At 37.3% G+C, this 17,269-nt stretch overlaps 1 protein-coding gene across 2 annotated transcripts in view; it reads right to left on the bottom strand.

Annotated features, from left to right (window-relative positions):
• Nucleotides 1–587: 587 nt before the first annotated feature.
• The window catches only part of ORC3 (origin recognition complex subunit 3), a 50,322-nt gene continuing 33,640 nt past the window's right edge, over nt 588–17,269 (bottom strand). For both annotated transcript variants that reach the window (XM_081140938.1, XM_081140939.1), the window contains exons 14-20: nt 9,929–10,062; nt 8,531–8,607; nt 7,486–7,586; nt 4,399–4,540; nt 2,720–2,836; nt 1,777–1,856; nt 588–1,281 (exon numbers count right to left, since the gene is read on the bottom strand). In XM_081140938.1, coding sequence (XP_080997064.1) covers nt 1,176–1,281; nt 1,777–1,856; nt 2,720–2,836; nt 4,399–4,540; nt 7,486–7,586; nt 8,531–8,607; nt 9,929–10,062 — 757 coding nt within the window. In that variant the 3' untranslated portion in view covers nt 588–1,175. The remainder of the gene's footprint in view (nt 1,282–1,776; nt 1,857–2,719; nt 2,837–4,398; nt 4,541–7,485; nt 7,587–8,530; nt 8,608–9,928; nt 10,063–17,269) is intronic.

The raw sequence follows: 17,269 nt of genomic DNA, 5'->3' as shown, positions 1-17,269 counted from the left end.
AACATCTTGGAAGTTTAAGATGTCAAAGCTATCTTTGGCCTATGGTAAGAACTTATATTGCTAAAGAAAATAATTTCCAAATGAGACATTTATTGCATCAGCATTATTAACTGGAGAACTTCTAGGAAAAATCCCATGTTCTAGCCCCAGAGACTTTTAGAAGATGGGGGCATGGGGGAGGACTGTTGGAATCTGTTTAATACGCTCCCTAGGTGACCACAAACTTAGGGTTGGTAGTGATTCTTACTTGGGTTATCTACTCCCTTCAAAATTATACAGTAATTGGTATTAAGTGAATATCTGCTAAGCACCTAATATCCTGTCCCTGTCTACTTGGACATGGCTCCAATAAAGCTCTGCACCTGCATTTGCCCTAGTTAAAAATTAGATCCAAATTTCTCATTCAAAGACAGTTCCAGCAGTCCTCTTTCCTGCATCCATTTTTTTTTTTTGGTCTCCTCTATCATCCCCATAAGCATAATAAACATGCTGTTAAAAATCTTTTGATCCTATAATCCTCCTCTAGCCCTACTACCCTATTTTTCTGCTCTATATAGCCTTTAGAGCAAAACTCAAGAATTTTTTTTCCATTTTATTTGGAAAACATTCAAACAAAAACAACAGTTCAGTACACTTAAAGTGAACAGATATTGTACCATATTTACTTTGTGTTTATACTTTATTTCAAAGAACATATGTTCTGTAGCTACTAAGAATAAGGTAGTACTTCTATATAACTAGAAACCATTATCCCACTTAAAATAATACTTCCCTAATTTAACATCCAGTCCATACTCAGATTCTCCCATTTGTCCCCAAAATGTCTTTTGGAGCAGGAATGAGTACTATTAAATCAATTGCAAATACTTTATAATCCTGAGTAAAGAGATTTATTACATTTATATACTATGTTCAAGAACAGTTTATTAATGACATGAAGATTACAGTGACAATGTGAGAGAGGTTTTAGCTGCAATATAAGCATCTTATTTGTTGGCTTCTAAAGGACTCCAAAGGTGTTCTGAAACATTCCTGTCTGGGATTAACAGTCTACTTTCTGGTTAAACATCACATGGGGATCACACATTTGTCTTCCTTTAGTAGTATCTATTTATGACTGGCCTCCCTTTTCTCTTAAGCTAAGTGGGGTCCTTCTGGCTTCATTCATTTGCTTTCTAGCAGCCTCCCCATGTTAGCCTTGCCACGTGGTCAGTCTTCCGTTTGGTAGGTTTTACAAATCCTAGAAGTTCTAGTTCAGAAACAGCTCTAATAAACCGAGCACTGGAGGGTATAGTTAAGGAAATTATGTTAAAACATTGGTAAACTGAACTATAGTTCAAATATATACTCCTAAGTTAAACAGTAACCCTTATGGGAAAACATTAACAGTAATTAGAATCTAGTCAGACGTGTGGAAAAATGCTTAATGTTTACCTAATTCTTTCCATAGTATGAAAATTGTGTCCCCCACCCCCACTCCTAATAAGTATATTAATAACCTTATACAAATAGAGAATTCAATAATGACAGTTTTGGATATTTTTGGTGAATTTTGGAATATGACCTTGCTATAAATTTTAAACCAAATATTTTGGATTTGATCTCAGATTAAATTCAGATTAAATGTTTAGAAACATCATTCTGGGATGGTATGGTTAATATTACCAATAGGGTTGGTAGCACCACATCTTTATAAATCTCTAATGTAGATCTGGAAAAATTATGAACATTCTGTACATATACTTGGACACTGTAGAAATGGTTTTAAAAGGATACTGGATAATTTCATTCCTTTCTTCTGAGGTTATAGAATTGGCATCCATTTTTTCAGCAGCTGTTACAACTGTTGCAAAAGCCTTTTGAGAGACAAGACAGAAGAAAATAAAAACCTCTACTGTTGCCAACATCTGTAATTGCCCTTGATGGCTCTACATGAAGCCAGGTCAAGCACTGCTGCTGCTAACTGGCACATTTTAAAAAATTACACCAAATTTCAGATTCTGAAAACTATACTGATGATCACTTTAAATCAGGTACACATTAGAAGATAATAAAGTGGTTCCTGAATCTTTTTTCAGAGAAGAAATGTGCAGGAAAAAAACTAGTCGAAGTTGGAAAACGGAGAATGCCTTGTATCCTATACTCCCCAACCTCCAGGAAAATGCTTATTTTTCTTGGAACCAGCCAATTATGAATATTTTTAAACCGTGACAAGACATCTGGAAAATAGGGCCTTCAAAAGAGGTAACTGTAATATTCTGAGGGGGGAAAGAATAGTTACTTAAAAACAACAGTTGTCTGTGGCCTTGCCAAGTATTCCTTGTGCTTCGTGATTGTTGGTGTAGTTATTCCAATGTGTGTTTTTTCTTTTATGCTAGAAGGGAAATGCTAGTTAATACACTTTTATTTTGTGGAATAACAAAACTGATCTAAACTGCTCAGCTTGATCCCATTCTTACTCTGACCTGGCACGAATGCACCATTAGCTTGGTTGAGGGCTGTGGGATCATAGTGCAGGGGATCGTGAATGGGGCTGTGGAGCATTTAGCTGCTATTCTGGAGGAATTTTTGAAATATGAGATGATTTATGCTTTCTAAACAAGACAGTATGTTAAAAAAAAACAAAGTATGAGTTCCAAAGTACCAAAAGTATAAAGTCATATCAGGAAAGTGTCACGGATAGTATACAAACACAGCTTGCTCTTTTCCCCCCACCTACCTCGGACCAGTCCACAAGGTTGATGAGCCTGCTGCACTCGAGGTGCAGTTTATATGCTATGCAGATATCTGGGGCGATATTTGGAATGCAGCCTTCTTCACTTTTCAGTGCTTCATTCTAAAAATAACAGTAAACTAAGATGACTATCTTTTAGAAATGATTAGGAACAAAATCAGACATTAATAAACCCCCTAACCTAAATTTAGTAAGCTATTAGTAAATGGAGTCTCGTTTCATTTAGTGAGTTGCCTTTACTCTTCAACAGTTTAGGATTAAGTCTTGGTCATAATCCCCTAGCTCCTAGCCACTAGAAGAGTATTCCCAGGATCAGAAGACATATTTTTCATCTTATTTGTAATTTTTTTTTTCATTTTGGTAATACATTACTAATTTCTGAGACCCTGATGCATTTTTGGTTTCAACTTTTCACAAAAAGTTGATGGAATTCTTTGTGGATTTTCGACAAATTGCCACTTGAACATTTGAAATTACTTGAATTCTAGCAGTTAATATACTATTAATACCAACGCACCACTATCAAGGCTATTCCCAAAGACAGACTTGTCAACGCTGAAGATCCTAACCCCTACAAAAACCATCAGTGTTTTTCAATTTATTTGAAATCCATGGTTCATTCTGAGGAAATCTCTTTCACACATACACTTAGCCATGGAGATTGTAATACTCCCAAAGACTGCTGAAATCACCAGTTCTTTTCTGTGACCTACCATTAAGCCAGAAGATTTTGTAAGAGTTTTAATGTGTGCTTTATATAATAAAAATAATTGATGTTTTGTGCTCTATGAAATTAAGCTCCCCACTACTCACCATCACTGAAAACCACTGATTTATATCTTCCTGCACAGGATTCTCTTGTAATACTTTAGCACGTTTATGTGCCACTTTGGAACAGGAAACTAGTACATAAGGACACTCTTCATAGGTTTCATGGAGTCGCTTCTTAGGTGTCCTTTGTGGCAAGATTTCTAGGTGCTTAGCTGAGTTGATAACTAATAAATTAATATTAACTTATTGACAAATTATCAACGAACTATTTTTATATATGTATGTAATTTACCAGAATATAGCTTACTGGAATGTTGTAAGTGATCACTTTACCTGGCTATAAGAAAATCCTGAACTGTCTTGTACTCTCAGTTTAAAGAACAATTTATTAGAACTATCAAATGTGTCTGGTTTTTGGCAGTTTTATCCCTAGCAGGTTGCTAGCCATCATCTACATGCAGCTCTGGAGATACTCTCTGAGTAGATGTTTTTTTTTGGTTTAAAATCCAAGATGAAATCCCAAAGTATTTCTAAGTAATTTTATTAGGCCATATAAGTCTGAGCCATTATTTGCTGTTATTGTTGGAAACATTTCCTTTATTTCATAAGACTAGCAGCATTATACTCAAGTTTTAGTGCCTGTAGTTTTATCACACAAAGGGGAAGACATTTACGCATGATCCAAAGTTGGTAGCATTAGTTGACTATTGATTATTTTTTCTAGCTTAGAAAACGCCTTCTGAAGTCTAAAGGATTTTTAAAGTATCTGAAAGAGGCACAACCCTGAAGGGCCAACTAACTCCCTGGTCCCTAGGAACTGTAAACTTGCAGTATTTTTGTGATGAATAATGCCTGGGGTCTGACCTACCCTGTCAGGTGAATCTGCTCCTCACCTTGAGATAATAGTAAGGGTTGTTGAGTGCGGTGTGGAGGGCCATCCGCGGAGCAGCACTCAGGTGCTCGTGAAGGGTGTGGGCGGCCGTGAAGTAAACCACCTCATGCAGAGGCTGTGTCTCTGGAGGCAGAAGGTATTCTCTGAAACAGCCCAAGTCAGGTATCCACTTTTAGACAGGCACAGGTTTAATTTCAATACAACATTTTTGTGAATCCTTGGGGGAAGACTGAGCAATTTGTTTAAAGAGCAAAACTGACAAAAACCAAAAACCAACAAATGAAACAAACCCAAATATCAAATTCAGTGCAGGTTCACTCAGAATAGTACCTCTTCCATGTATTTTTTAAAACTTCCAGAATTCATTAGGATACAAGAAACTATATTTGTTCTGATTTAAATCTTTAGGAACAAGTGTACATAAATTATACTTCTGCTCAAAATCTTTAAAGTAGAATTTCTTAAAGTATTAAGGAACACTTTCTTAAACTGTTTAGAAAACTGAGATATCCACATTCCTTGCCAGAGCAAACATTTAACTCCTGCAACATTAAACAGGCTTCAGGCCTGGAATTAAGAGTTTAAAAAATTCTTTTTCGATCACACAAAATTTTTTAATTGATATCTCTCATAGAAATGATACCTGGAAAGTTTTTTACATGTTAGAATTACTTTTTACTTTAGAAAGCAGAAAAGGCTAAATTTTGCCATCAGAGTACTGAAAAACAAGCAAATTGTTCATCATTAAAATTTCAATTATTAAAAAGAATGTAACGTGACTGTTCTCTTATTTATGACAAGCCAACTGTAGATCTGAACTTAAAAAATAAAGCATTAAAAAATTCACTTTCAATCCAGCCAGCGTAGCTCCACTGAGCATCATCCAGTGCACCAAAGGGTTGCCGGTCTGATTCCTGGTCAGGGCACATACCCAAGGTTGCAGGTTCGATCCCTGGTGGGGGTGCGTATGGGAGGCAACTGATCAATTTTTCTCTCACATCAATGTTTCTCTCTCCCTTTCCTTTCCTCTCCCTCTAAAATCAATTTTTAAAAATTCACCCTCAGCCATGACAGTGACGTTGCTCTTTGGTGGCCTGGAAGGGAGAAGCTTTAGCACACACTAACCAAAGGCAGAATAAGAAGTCACTAACTCAGTCAACTCATATTGATATAAAATTGAATTGAAAACAAAAATAGACTAAAAGCAACTACTATTCTATGCTGGGGTAGAAATGGGAGGTAAGAATGAGTCCTTCAAAGTAGGAGGGGAGCCAGTTGGGGGAAGGTTCTGTGGCTGTGACCCCAGGTGATTACTCAATGCTGCTTCATTTTTACTTTTGGTGGTTTCAGGAAGGTCCCATTTTTCTTCTTCCCCTTTTTATTTGCTTGGAGGTTGCCCAGCTGTCCACATGGCCACCTCGACTTTCCTCAAACTTTTTCTGCCACTCTGTCCCATTTGGCTTTTTGAGCTTCAGTCTTTTCCTCCCTTTGTCACTTCCTTTCATGCATCCCTTTGGCTTCTCTCTTCTTCCTTTTAACTTGCAGCTCAGTAAAGAGTTTCACGTCTGTTTGCATATTGCTTGTTTACACAGCTCTAGGTCATCTTCCTTTGCATTTCTCCAGAACTCCAACTTCTGTTCAAACATCTGTGATGTGAGTGATCCTTGGGGACAGTATGGATAAATGGAGAGGGCCTTTTGACAGATGTCAGCATACTGGGACTGGGACTCTCCACAGTCAGCCTCTCTCTGGGCTTTAGCTGCCACATGACTCTGAGTGAATTCCTTTTAGCTCTAATATGCTACAAATCCTAATCTCTTCCCTCCTAGGAGAAGGAATCCTAGTATGAAAAATTTTGTGATTTCACAACATACTTCAATTGTGCTCAGCTTTATTTCAGTAAATACTCAGAAACATACAAAGTCAGACAATCAGGTCAAAGATCACAAAAGAGAAATTGTTTGCTTTCAGAGCCTACAATTTGGGATTTGTGAGAACTCAAAAGGGAACTTGACATCTGGCTTAGAAATTATGATACATTACATTGCAAAATTATTTTTAGCAACTACAATGGTCACAACCTGGTAAAAGGAAGAGCCAGGAACAGGAAAGCCAGTAGGGCAAGATTAACTCTACGAGTTCCATAAGGTCACATTTCTGGCTTGTAGGTCAGTTCAATATTGCATTGCATCACTTTTATATGAAATATTTCTTTCACTGTAACCTGCCTTTGTCATACTTGGTTGATCATTTGGACCTCTTTCACGATATTAGTGTAATTTCTCCCCAACAACTAGGAACAGTGAATCTGTGCCAACACTGTCCTGGAAAATGGAACTTTTCACTTTCAAGAAGGTGAGGTAATTTATCAGAAAACCACTCTTTGTCTTCAATAACTCAGCTGCTCTTTTCAGTGCCTAGCTGGCTGTTGAGTTTCAACTGCCATTAAAAAAATAATAAGCAATGATAAATAAGGTTTTTTTAACTATTAAATCATTTTATTTTTCACACTTTTCATGTTTTTCTATAGCAATGATCGGGGTTTTCCCAAAAAGGAATCATCTTAAAATACAGGCAGGACTGGTAGACTTCTAAGTTTACTATGAGTACACTTCTCAACATGAATTTAGTGCTGATAATGAGTTGCACAAGCATTCTTTAGAATTAGAAGTCTTTACTCAGAATAAAATAGGACATTACAGCTAGTCTGCTCTGTTTTCGGGACTTGGCCCAGGTCCAGCATACTCCTAGCAAAGACAGAGAAAGAATGTAGTGCAATGCACACACTGTGCTATTAGAAAGGGAAAAGCACTTCCTGCTCCCACCCCCACCCCCCACCCCAGCCTAATGAACAAGGTCAAACTTAACCCTTATTCTTGACTGGCAGGAAAAGCATGAACTAAATCCTGTTGATCTTCGTAAGGATGGAAAGACAATCCGAATTACAATTCTAAGCTGGAAGGAGGGATCTGAAAAGCATAAAGTCTGATCTAGGGGAAAGTGTCCCAGGATGGCTACAGACAGCTGTCACACCAGTGCTATTTGGGAAAAGAGCCTGACTTTTAGCTCTTAAGAGCAACAGACTCACCTCACCAGACTGTCAATGAAGTTCACAACTTTTCCTCTCAGGACTTCAAACTTGGTCAGCTTCTTACCAGTTCTTCTTAACTCTTTCATCTCCAATAAGGACTGTGGGTGGAAAGAACATATCTTTTCTGGTGATTCTGAGAAAGAAAACTCCTCAGAAGGGAACTCTGGCTCAGGCAGAGGCAGCTGATGCCCTTTGCATTAGACAGAATGTGCAAGAAAGAGCCAGATCAAAAAGGGTTATTTTTTATTCTTAAGGTCTGGAAAGAATCTCTCCTCTTAGGTGTTTTGCTTCAAATACTGAGTGAATTTTCAGGGAAAGAGAAAAAGGGCAGTTCACTTCGTTACTAAGTTATATGGCAGAGTGCTCACTATCCGCAACTCATGACTTCATTTAGGTAAAGGACAAGGGGAGAGGGGGAGGGGGGAGGGGAGGGGGAGGAGAAGAGGAGAGAAGCCTTGCCTTGTCACCATACTAACAAGATAGATTCCATGTGTTTTGTTTTGCTTAGATTGAAATTTTACTCTATATTTACCATAACTGTGTCTCATGCTATACAAAGAAGGTTCAATACTTCAACAACCAAGATTCTAAAGTTAGAACTATCTGAAAAATATTATATTGGGTATACCGTGGCTCAATTCTGCTCTACACTGAATATGCATTAAAAAATCAAGAAAAGTATCTAAAACTAATGAGGTAGCCTCAACAGAAAGACAAATAAATACATCAGATAAATAATCTAATTATTTTTGCAATGATGTTCCCATTTTCCCTTATTGCTAGTTAATTTTCTCTCTCTGGGGCTACAGGAAGAGTTTCCACCTATGTTCACTAGTAAACTCCAGGCTGTGTACACAGAGAATGAGGACGGCAGTGGCGTAAATAGGATGTTTAATTTGTAAGTGGGTTACAAAGTCTGCTTTGTTCCTGGTTGTGGTTTTAAGAGGAAAATAAGAACATCCATGCAGAGATAATCTAGAGTACATACAGAAAAAAGGGAGTATCACAGTATGTTGTTGGAAGGAAAAGAAAGTGATCTGACCTTCTGAAGATGATACAGGTCTGTCTTCTGAAGCTCCCTGGACTGTGACCCAGAAGCATCTTCCTCCTCTCTGACTTCTGTTTTTAATACAAAACCAATATACAGCAACTGGGATAAATCCATTCAAGTCAAGAGAACCAACATTTCTACTACTCCAAGAGAAATAAAGTTTCAGCTATTTTTTTATGTGGCAGGGGGTCAAGGGCCCATGAGATAAATTATTTCTTCCAGAAGCTAAAGGTCATTAAATATTATATAAGTTATGCTGCAGAGAGGTGTTGAAAAAACCCAGCTACTGAATTTTAAAAATGTGACCACAGTGAAAACAAAGTACAAATACCCTCCCTAAAAAAAAACTAACAGCAAAAAACACCAAATATTTGTGCTGTTATAAATGGCTTCTAAAAAACAAACAAATTTAAGCTGTATTCCTTTGATTATGCTAAACACAAGAAGGACTGATATGGGCACTCCAAGTAAAATGTCTTCACTATGCTATGTCCAATCTTTGTGCTTACACATTATAGACGAAGCTGCCTCTTTCCCCCAAACTCCATTAAAATTTTTCCTGAATAGGGGAAAGTAAAAGGTGCACACTTATTTTGTTTGTTTTACCAAAAGAATACCATATATTGGTGCCTAGAAACAGAGCAAGAGAAAAGTCCATGAAAATGAATAATCAGTATCAATCTGTGGTGCCCATGAGAACAAGAAGTCCTGGAGCGTGAGAGAACAGAACATGGCTACCTGTACACAATCAGGCACCTCCAGCACTTGACAAATAAAATGACCACGTGGGGGCCATCAAAATAAAGGGAACTGGTAACCCATCAACACAGAGAAATGCCAGGCTGCCTCAGTTCATTTTCACTGAAGGATTCAAGCTCTCGTAAATCCAATAAAAGCAAACCTCATGCATATTTTGGTAATCACACCAATGAGCCTCACTGCTGAGAAAGCAATTCAGAGCTATTAATTTTCCAGGCTTACAAATGATTTATTCACTGTTTTTGAAATCTATAAAGGACCTGATGGAATGCTTAAGAAAAACATCTAAAAGGAGTCCTTAATTATGATGCCCTGCTACTCTCATCAAACTTGATTTTTTTTTGCCCCCATCCCCCTTTTAAAGTAAGTCCTCCAAACTGTCCATGTGGAGAAAGAATGTTTTTGTTTTCCTGCCCATTTGATGCTTTTCATTGTTTAAACCAAAGCTGGAAGAGAACCACTTGGCCTGTTTGTGATTGTCAAGATGTGGCACTCTGAGGCTTGGTGTACTCACTGATCTTGAACCACTCTGGCCTTCCATCCCTCAGTACATCAGAACGTGGGGTTTTCCATGTTATTGTAGTTATGACTGTCACAGTCAGTAAAGCTGGCAAGATATTATCTTCTCACCATCAAGGCTCCGAAACTGGGCCAGGAGCTCCTCTACCCTCTTTGCTGTGCCGCCAAGCTGCTCTTCAGGAGAGGACTTTAAAACTCTGAAACATTCCTGAAGTATGGTCATCAGTTCATCCTTTGCCAACATTCTAGAACAGAATCAGTGACAGGAGATGTAATCTAATGGGAAAATTAATTAAGTTAAAAAATAATAGCTACATATTAAATGATTCTGGTCAGAAGAAGATAGTGTAAGTTCTTCATTAGTAGCTACTGATGTTTGTTGGAGAGATTTTCCTCAATATATGTGACATTCAGAAGTATTCAGAAGAGTTCTCATGATAAAGCTCAGCTTAGAAAATTTACAAACACCTGAGTTCAAAGTCTGGCTCTGGCACTTACTATGTTTATAATACAGAACAAATTACTAAACACCTCTGATCCTTGGTTTCCTTTTCTGTAAAATGGAAACAGGAACTCACCTATTTTACAGGTTAAAATGGAGGCTTGGAAGGACTGAAAGTACCACAATCATTTCTCTAATTATTACCATTTTAGCTATGCTTTACATCTTTTATGGGCATTATAAACATCAGTCAGGAAATCAGCTTAACTTTAAATAAGATAGGAAATTCTGCCTGTTATATAGCACAAGCAGAAGAGTTGTGTAACTCACTTAGGGCTATAGAGAAATCTTTGTTAGGAATGGAGAGAGAACACAGATATTCTCACATTAGGATCCTGTTGTGACAGCCATTACTTACAGGATCTCTCCACTAAGAACATACTCAGTAACAGAACGAAATGGAATAAAGTTAATATTAGTAATATTAAGTGCCATGACATAAGTAGACAAGTTATTCTCAGCAAACAGACGTAAATCATGAAGACTACAATGATTAAAAGTTCTTATATTAATCATGAAGAAACAATCAGACAAATGCAGAATGTGTGCCATTCTGCAACATAACTCTCTTATGTTTGGCATTTTTCATAATAAAAAAAATGGGGAGAAATACTAATATTACTAAGTTAGGAAAAAGAGATACAAATCTAACTAGGTTATGATTATTGAAAAAATTAACCTGGTTACTTCAACTAAAGTTTAAATGCAAATTGGAAAAAAAAAAAGTCATACAACCAATAAATATAGAAACTGCTAGGGGTGGACAAAAGGCAAACTTTCCCTAGTTTTAACAAAATGTATAAAATCTCCTCTCCTGCCCTGGTCGGTGTGGCTCAGTTGGTTGGTGTGTCATCCTGTCCCCTGAAAGGTCGCAGGTTTGATTCTCGGTCAGTGCACACCCCTGGGTCTCGGGTTCAACCCCCCCTCATTGGGATGCATACAGGAAGCAACCGACTGATGTTTCTCACTCGCTCTCTCTTTCTCCCCCTTCCCCTCTCTCTAAAAATCAACAAAAACATATCCTCAGGTGAGGATTAAAAAAAAAATACAGGAATGATGAACTAACTAAATGCCGATAACAGGGTAAAAAACACAAATGAAGTAGAATTGACCGCTGGATTTAGGAACGTGGAGGTCACTGGTGACCTTGATCAAAGTAGTTTTGATAACAAATAGTTAAAGGGAGAATGAGGAGAGGAACTGAAGATAGTGTGACAAAGCTTTCACATTTTGGTGGATTCCTTCTAGCATGTTGCTTTCAAAGAATTAGAAGAAAATTGAAAAGAAAATATTTGAATTTGAAAGTCTGAAAGCCATCACACTAGATTACTTTGAAGAGAAAGGAAAAAACACATCTAGGATAGGTCACATTAATACAGAAAAAGAGATATTTATCTTTAACCAACTTGATTACGTGATTATATCACTATCAGGTAAATGGGTCAAAAAAGGCTTGTGATACTTACTATGTTAAAGCTTTATAGGTTGTCATAAAAAAATGTTTCTTTAACTGAGACAGAAAGAGAATCCTTTAGCCATCATTAAAAGCAATCATCCTGCAGGGCAATTGAGTGTTCTGCTTCATCGTGCAGAATAATTTCGGTTAAGTACTGATTATATAAATGTCTGATTAAGGACAGGCTATAAGGAGAAATGGGTCTATCCATGGCTAATGCAAAGGTCTGAATAGGGTTTTCAAGTTCTCAACAGACAATTATAAAATAGCTTTGAAAAATATTCAAAAACTTAAACCTGAAAATATGTCAGTGAAGACTAAAAGAAAAAACAGAAATGCTCACAAAAATAACATTCAGAGATTATCCTCTTCAAAGACAACAGAGCAATTATATATGATCATGACAAGTGAAACAGAAACCAAAAATACGCATAATTCCTCCTAAGCCTCGATATTTCATCTTAGATGCCACCTCCTCCAAGAAACTGCTCAACCTCCCAAATGAAGGTTAACTGTACAGTCTATTAGTTCCTTAGCACAGGAAACCTCACCTATCACTTACTACTCTGTATTTAATTGCCTGTCTACCTGGCTACCTTAATCTCACACTTGGCCAGAATTCAGCGTAGGTAAGAACCAGGGTCATCTTTGCCATTAGTGGCTCAACATATCAAGCACAAGAAAACATTGTTTGAATAGATGAACAAGGCAATGGCTATGCATTGATAAAGAATTTCATGACCTCAGGCCTTAGTGAAGAATAGTTTGTCTATTCCTAAAACGGTTCATGCTAAAGAGCGTCTAGAAGTCATGGTGCCCTCTGTGGAACCATGCTCTTTTTTGTATGTCAAAATGAATAAATTTAATTCTGTCAGGAACTGTTAGGAACAATTTTAGTAAGAGAAATACACACATTTTATTGATGAACTATAAAAGTATAACACTGAGTTCACAAGAAAAAATAAGTTGTCAAACTAAGTTTGACCAGATATTTCTCCATTTTTAAACTTAGTATTTCTTAGATACCTGTTCATTTTAATAGCAGGAAAGTAGTAGTGGGCACTAACTGTTTAATAAAAAAAAACAAAAAACACCTTAAAATACAAATTCAGATTTTTTTCTGTTTATTGATATAAAAAAATCATTGCTCACTATTAGCAATTAAATACCTTAGTCCAGTTTTGGAATAACAGATCAATTTGAGATCAACTGCCCGAAGTCACCCAACTTCTCCACAATTAAAACTTTTCCTTTAATGGCTTCATTTCTTCCTCAATTTTTTTTTAATTGATTTGAGAGGGAGAGAGAGAGGGGCAGAGAGAATCATCGATGTGAGAAACATTGATCGGCTGCCTCCTGTATGTGCCCCGACTGGGAATTCAACTTGCCACAAGCCACCTGGTCATGGCTCTTACTCCCTTATTTTCTACAACAGTGTTTCTCAAAGTGTAGTTCTTGGACCATATGTCCAAATGTGGTGGAATGCTTGTTACGTGCAGACTGCTGCTGATCACCACATTGAGGTTCCCAATAATCAGATTCAGAATTTGGGGGGAGAGGGCAGGAATTTACACATTTAATACACTTCAGATGATTGTTAAGCACAATGAAGCCTGAAAACCATTACTCTAAAACATTACTCTCAGCATCTTTTGTTTTTAAAATGAGCTTCAATAATTCAGCTGTTTGGTTTTACCACAAGCCTACAGATAATTGTGGAGGACCTGGTATGATGCAAATTCAGAACTGGCAATCTCTGTTCTAAAAGCAAGAAATTAGCCCAGCCAGACGTGGCTCAGTGACTGAGCATCGACCTAGGATCCAGGAGATTGTGGTTTGATTCCCAGTCAGGGCACATGCCCAGGTTGTGGGCTCGATCCTCAGTTGGGGGCGTGCAGGAGGCAGTCAATCAATGACTCTCTCACCATTGATGTTTCTCTCTCTCTCTCTCCCTCTCCCTTCCTCTCTCTGAAATAAATAAAGACATAAATTTAAAAATTAAAAATTAAAAAATAAAAGCAAGAAATTAGATGTTAATAGTGCAATCTCATATATCTTCAGCATGGATAAAGCTAGATCATCAAAAGTTAGATTACTGCTATTTAGGAAGCATCTAACAGACTGTACAGCTGTGTCATTTTTCATAACCAGATCTTTAAATATCACCTAAAGATGATATGCAAAGTCAGAAAACAACAAATTATTTAGATTCCAAATCTCTAATCTCTTTGAAGTAAGCTAAAGTGATTGATGTTTTTTGGGTCATGTTTTTTCAACTCAGTGAAAGCTGAGCTAACCTGCTAATATATTAGTTTAACTCAAAAGCCTTCTTCAGAAATTAGAATAATTTCTTTCAGTATAAAGTAAATTCCTTCAGCTATCAATCAACTCCAATTTACAAATCTGTTTCTGCAGCAGGCTCATAAACTTACACGCAGGATAAGCAGACTAGACACTGTGGCTCCTTTTATTTATGTCTGCAGCCTGTGCCAAGATGACTAGTGTCAGGACTCTGGGGGTGGGGGTGGGGGTGTTGAGTTCACAGAAACTTGCTCTGCTGGCTCATTTTTTAAAATTGGGTATGTTCTGAACATGGACTATTGGCCACAAGCCCATATAAATTTCCTTTTACACCACCTTTTAAATTACTGGAATAAGATTGAAAAACAGACTGAACTTCGAAAATCCTGATTTAAATTCCAGCTCTGCCAACTGTAGAAAAGTCACTCAATGTTTCTGGCTTTGGTTTCCTTATTTGGGAGAAAATGGAATAAGTATGGATGAGGAATTCTTAATTGATGGGGAAGGTGGCAGAATAAATTCCCCTGAGAAGAGGGGCACACTTTCCTTTATCCCAATTTGAGAATCATTGCCATAGCAATCCATCACTCCCGATGTGCGGGTATAGTACTCTTCAAGTCCAGCTGATCCATCATCTTCCTCTAAGCTGAGGACTGAGATTTAGATCATTCCTTAAAACCTTACCACTGAAGCAAGGTTTTTAGAACTACAGAAGTCTAAAAAATTCTTGATCTGGTATTTAATTTCTAGATCGCTGTTTAGAGGTTCTCTCCAATAGAAAAGTCAGTTTTTTATCTTAGGGTCTTTCATAGCTGAACAGGAAAAGCCAGTGTACTCACCTAGCTCACTGCTGGCATGGCATCATTTTTACCACTACCTGTTCCCAAATGGCACTTTAACTTAAATATGTCGATATATAATAATATGTGGTTGAGTAAAAAATTAATCAACTCGTATTCTGTATGAGGTCTTCATGCTCCAAGAGTTGACTCAGAGAGGAGCAGGTATGGAAGACATGCAGAACCATTGTACTCACATCAAATTATGACATATTATACTGGCATACTTGCATGCTCCCCCCCCGTCAATGTCTATTGTATAGACTTTTAAAATAACTGTGATATAAAATTCTGTAGATCTTTTCCACTCATGAATACATAACAAGCATTTCCCCAAATTATGACAAATTCATTGCAAATACTTTTTAAAAATAGGAATATAATTGACATATAACATTACATTAGTTTCAAGTGTACACATAATAATTCGATATTTGTATATATCGCAAAATGATCACCACAGTTAACATCTGTCACCACACGGTTACAATTTTTCTTGTAATTCAAACCCTTACGATCACTCAGCAACTTTCAAATATATAATATAGTATTATTAACTATAGTCACCATGCTGTATTTTACATCCTAGGGCTTATTTTATAACTAAAAGTTTTTATCTTTTGACCACCTTCATCCATTTTGACCACCTCCACTCCCCCACCCCCACCCACCGCTGGCAACCACCAATCTGTTCCCTGTATCTAGGAGTTTGGTGTTATGGCAAGATTTTCTTCTTTTTATGGCTAAATGTGTGTGTGTGTGTGTGTGTGTGTGTGTGTGTGTGTGTGTGTGTGTGTGAGTGTGTGTGTGTGTGTGTAAGTTTTCTTTATCCATTCATCCAATGACGGACACTTAGGTTGTTTGTATGTCTTGGCTATTGTAAATAATGCGGCAATGAACATGAGAGTGCAGACATCTTTCTGAGTTGGTGTTTTTACTTCCTTCAGATAAATACACAGAAGTGGAATTTTTAACTTTTTTATTTTTAATTTTTTGAAGAACCTCCACACTGTTTTCCATAGTGGCTGCATCGATTTACATTTGTACCAAGGCAAGGGTTCCCTTTTCTCTGCATCCTCACTTGTTATTTTTGTCTTTTTTATAATGGCCATACAAGCAGTGTGAGATGGTATCTCATTGTGGTTTTGATCTGCATGTCCCTGTTGATTAGTGAAGTTGAGTTCCTAGTCACATACCTGTTGGCCATTTGTATGTCTGCTTTGGAAAAAAGTCTATTCAGATCCTCTGCCCATTTGTTAATCAAATTGTGTGTTTTTTCAATTGAGTTGTATGAGTTCTTTATATATTTTGGATATTAATCCCTTATCAGATACATGACTTATAAATATTTTCTCCTATTCTGTACATTGCCTTATCATTTTGTTCATGGTTTCCTTTTCTGTGCAGAAGCTTTTTAGTTTGATGTAGTCCCACCTGTTTATTTTTGCTTTTGTTGCCTTTGCTTTTGTTGGCAAAGCCAAAAAATCATTGCCAAGACCAATATCAAGGAGCTTACTGCTTATGTTTTCTTCCGGTTTTACGATTTCAGGTCTTACGTTCAAGTCTTTAATCTATTTTGAGTTGATTTTGTGAAGTGTATGATAGCGGTCCAGTCTCATGGATCTGTCCAATTTTCCCAACACCATTTATTGAAGAGACTCTCCTTTCCTCACTGTATGTTCTTGGCTCCTTTGCCATTAATTAATTGCCCAAATATGTGTGGGTTTATTTCTGGGCTCTCTATTTTGTTCCACTGATCTATGTGTCTGTTTTTATGTCAATATTATACTATTTTGATTACAACAGTTTTGTAATATAGTTTAAAATCAGGAATCATGATGCCTCCACCTATATTCTTCTTTCTTAAGATTGTTTTGGCTATTTGGGCTCTTTTGTGGTTCCACGCAAATGTTAAAAATTAAGTACTTTTGTCCGACCAGTGTGGCTCAGTGGTTGAGCGTCGACCCATGAAACAAGAGGTAACCAGTTCGACTCCCAGTCAGGGCACATGCTGGTCTGTGGGTTCAACCCCCAGGGGGAGAGTGCAGGAGGCAGCCGGCTGATGTTCTCTCTCATCAATGTTTCTCACTCTCTATCCCTCTCCCTTCCTCTCTCTATAAAAAAATTTAAAAAAATTTTGACAGTCTAAGGGAAAAGAGATCAGTGCCCCTGACTAAATAGGTATTGCATGTGTTTTTATTTATTATTATTATTTTAAATTTGTATTTATTGTTGAAAGTATTGCAGATATCCCTCTTTTGTTTCCTCCATTGATCCCCCCGCACCCATCCCCTCCCCCCCACCTATCCCCTCCCCCCCCAGGCCTTCACCACACTATTGTCTGTGTCCGTGGG

The sequence above is a fragment of the Miniopterus schreibersii genome (assembly GCF_964146895.1).
Source record: "Miniopterus schreibersii genome assembly, chromosome: 6".
Classification (NCBI taxonomy): domain Eukaryota; kingdom Metazoa; phylum Chordata; class Mammalia; order Chiroptera; family Miniopteridae; genus Miniopterus; species Miniopterus schreibersii.
The sequence above is the reverse complement of the archived record's forward strand: the minus strand, read 5'-3'. Positions and strand labels throughout refer to the sequence as shown.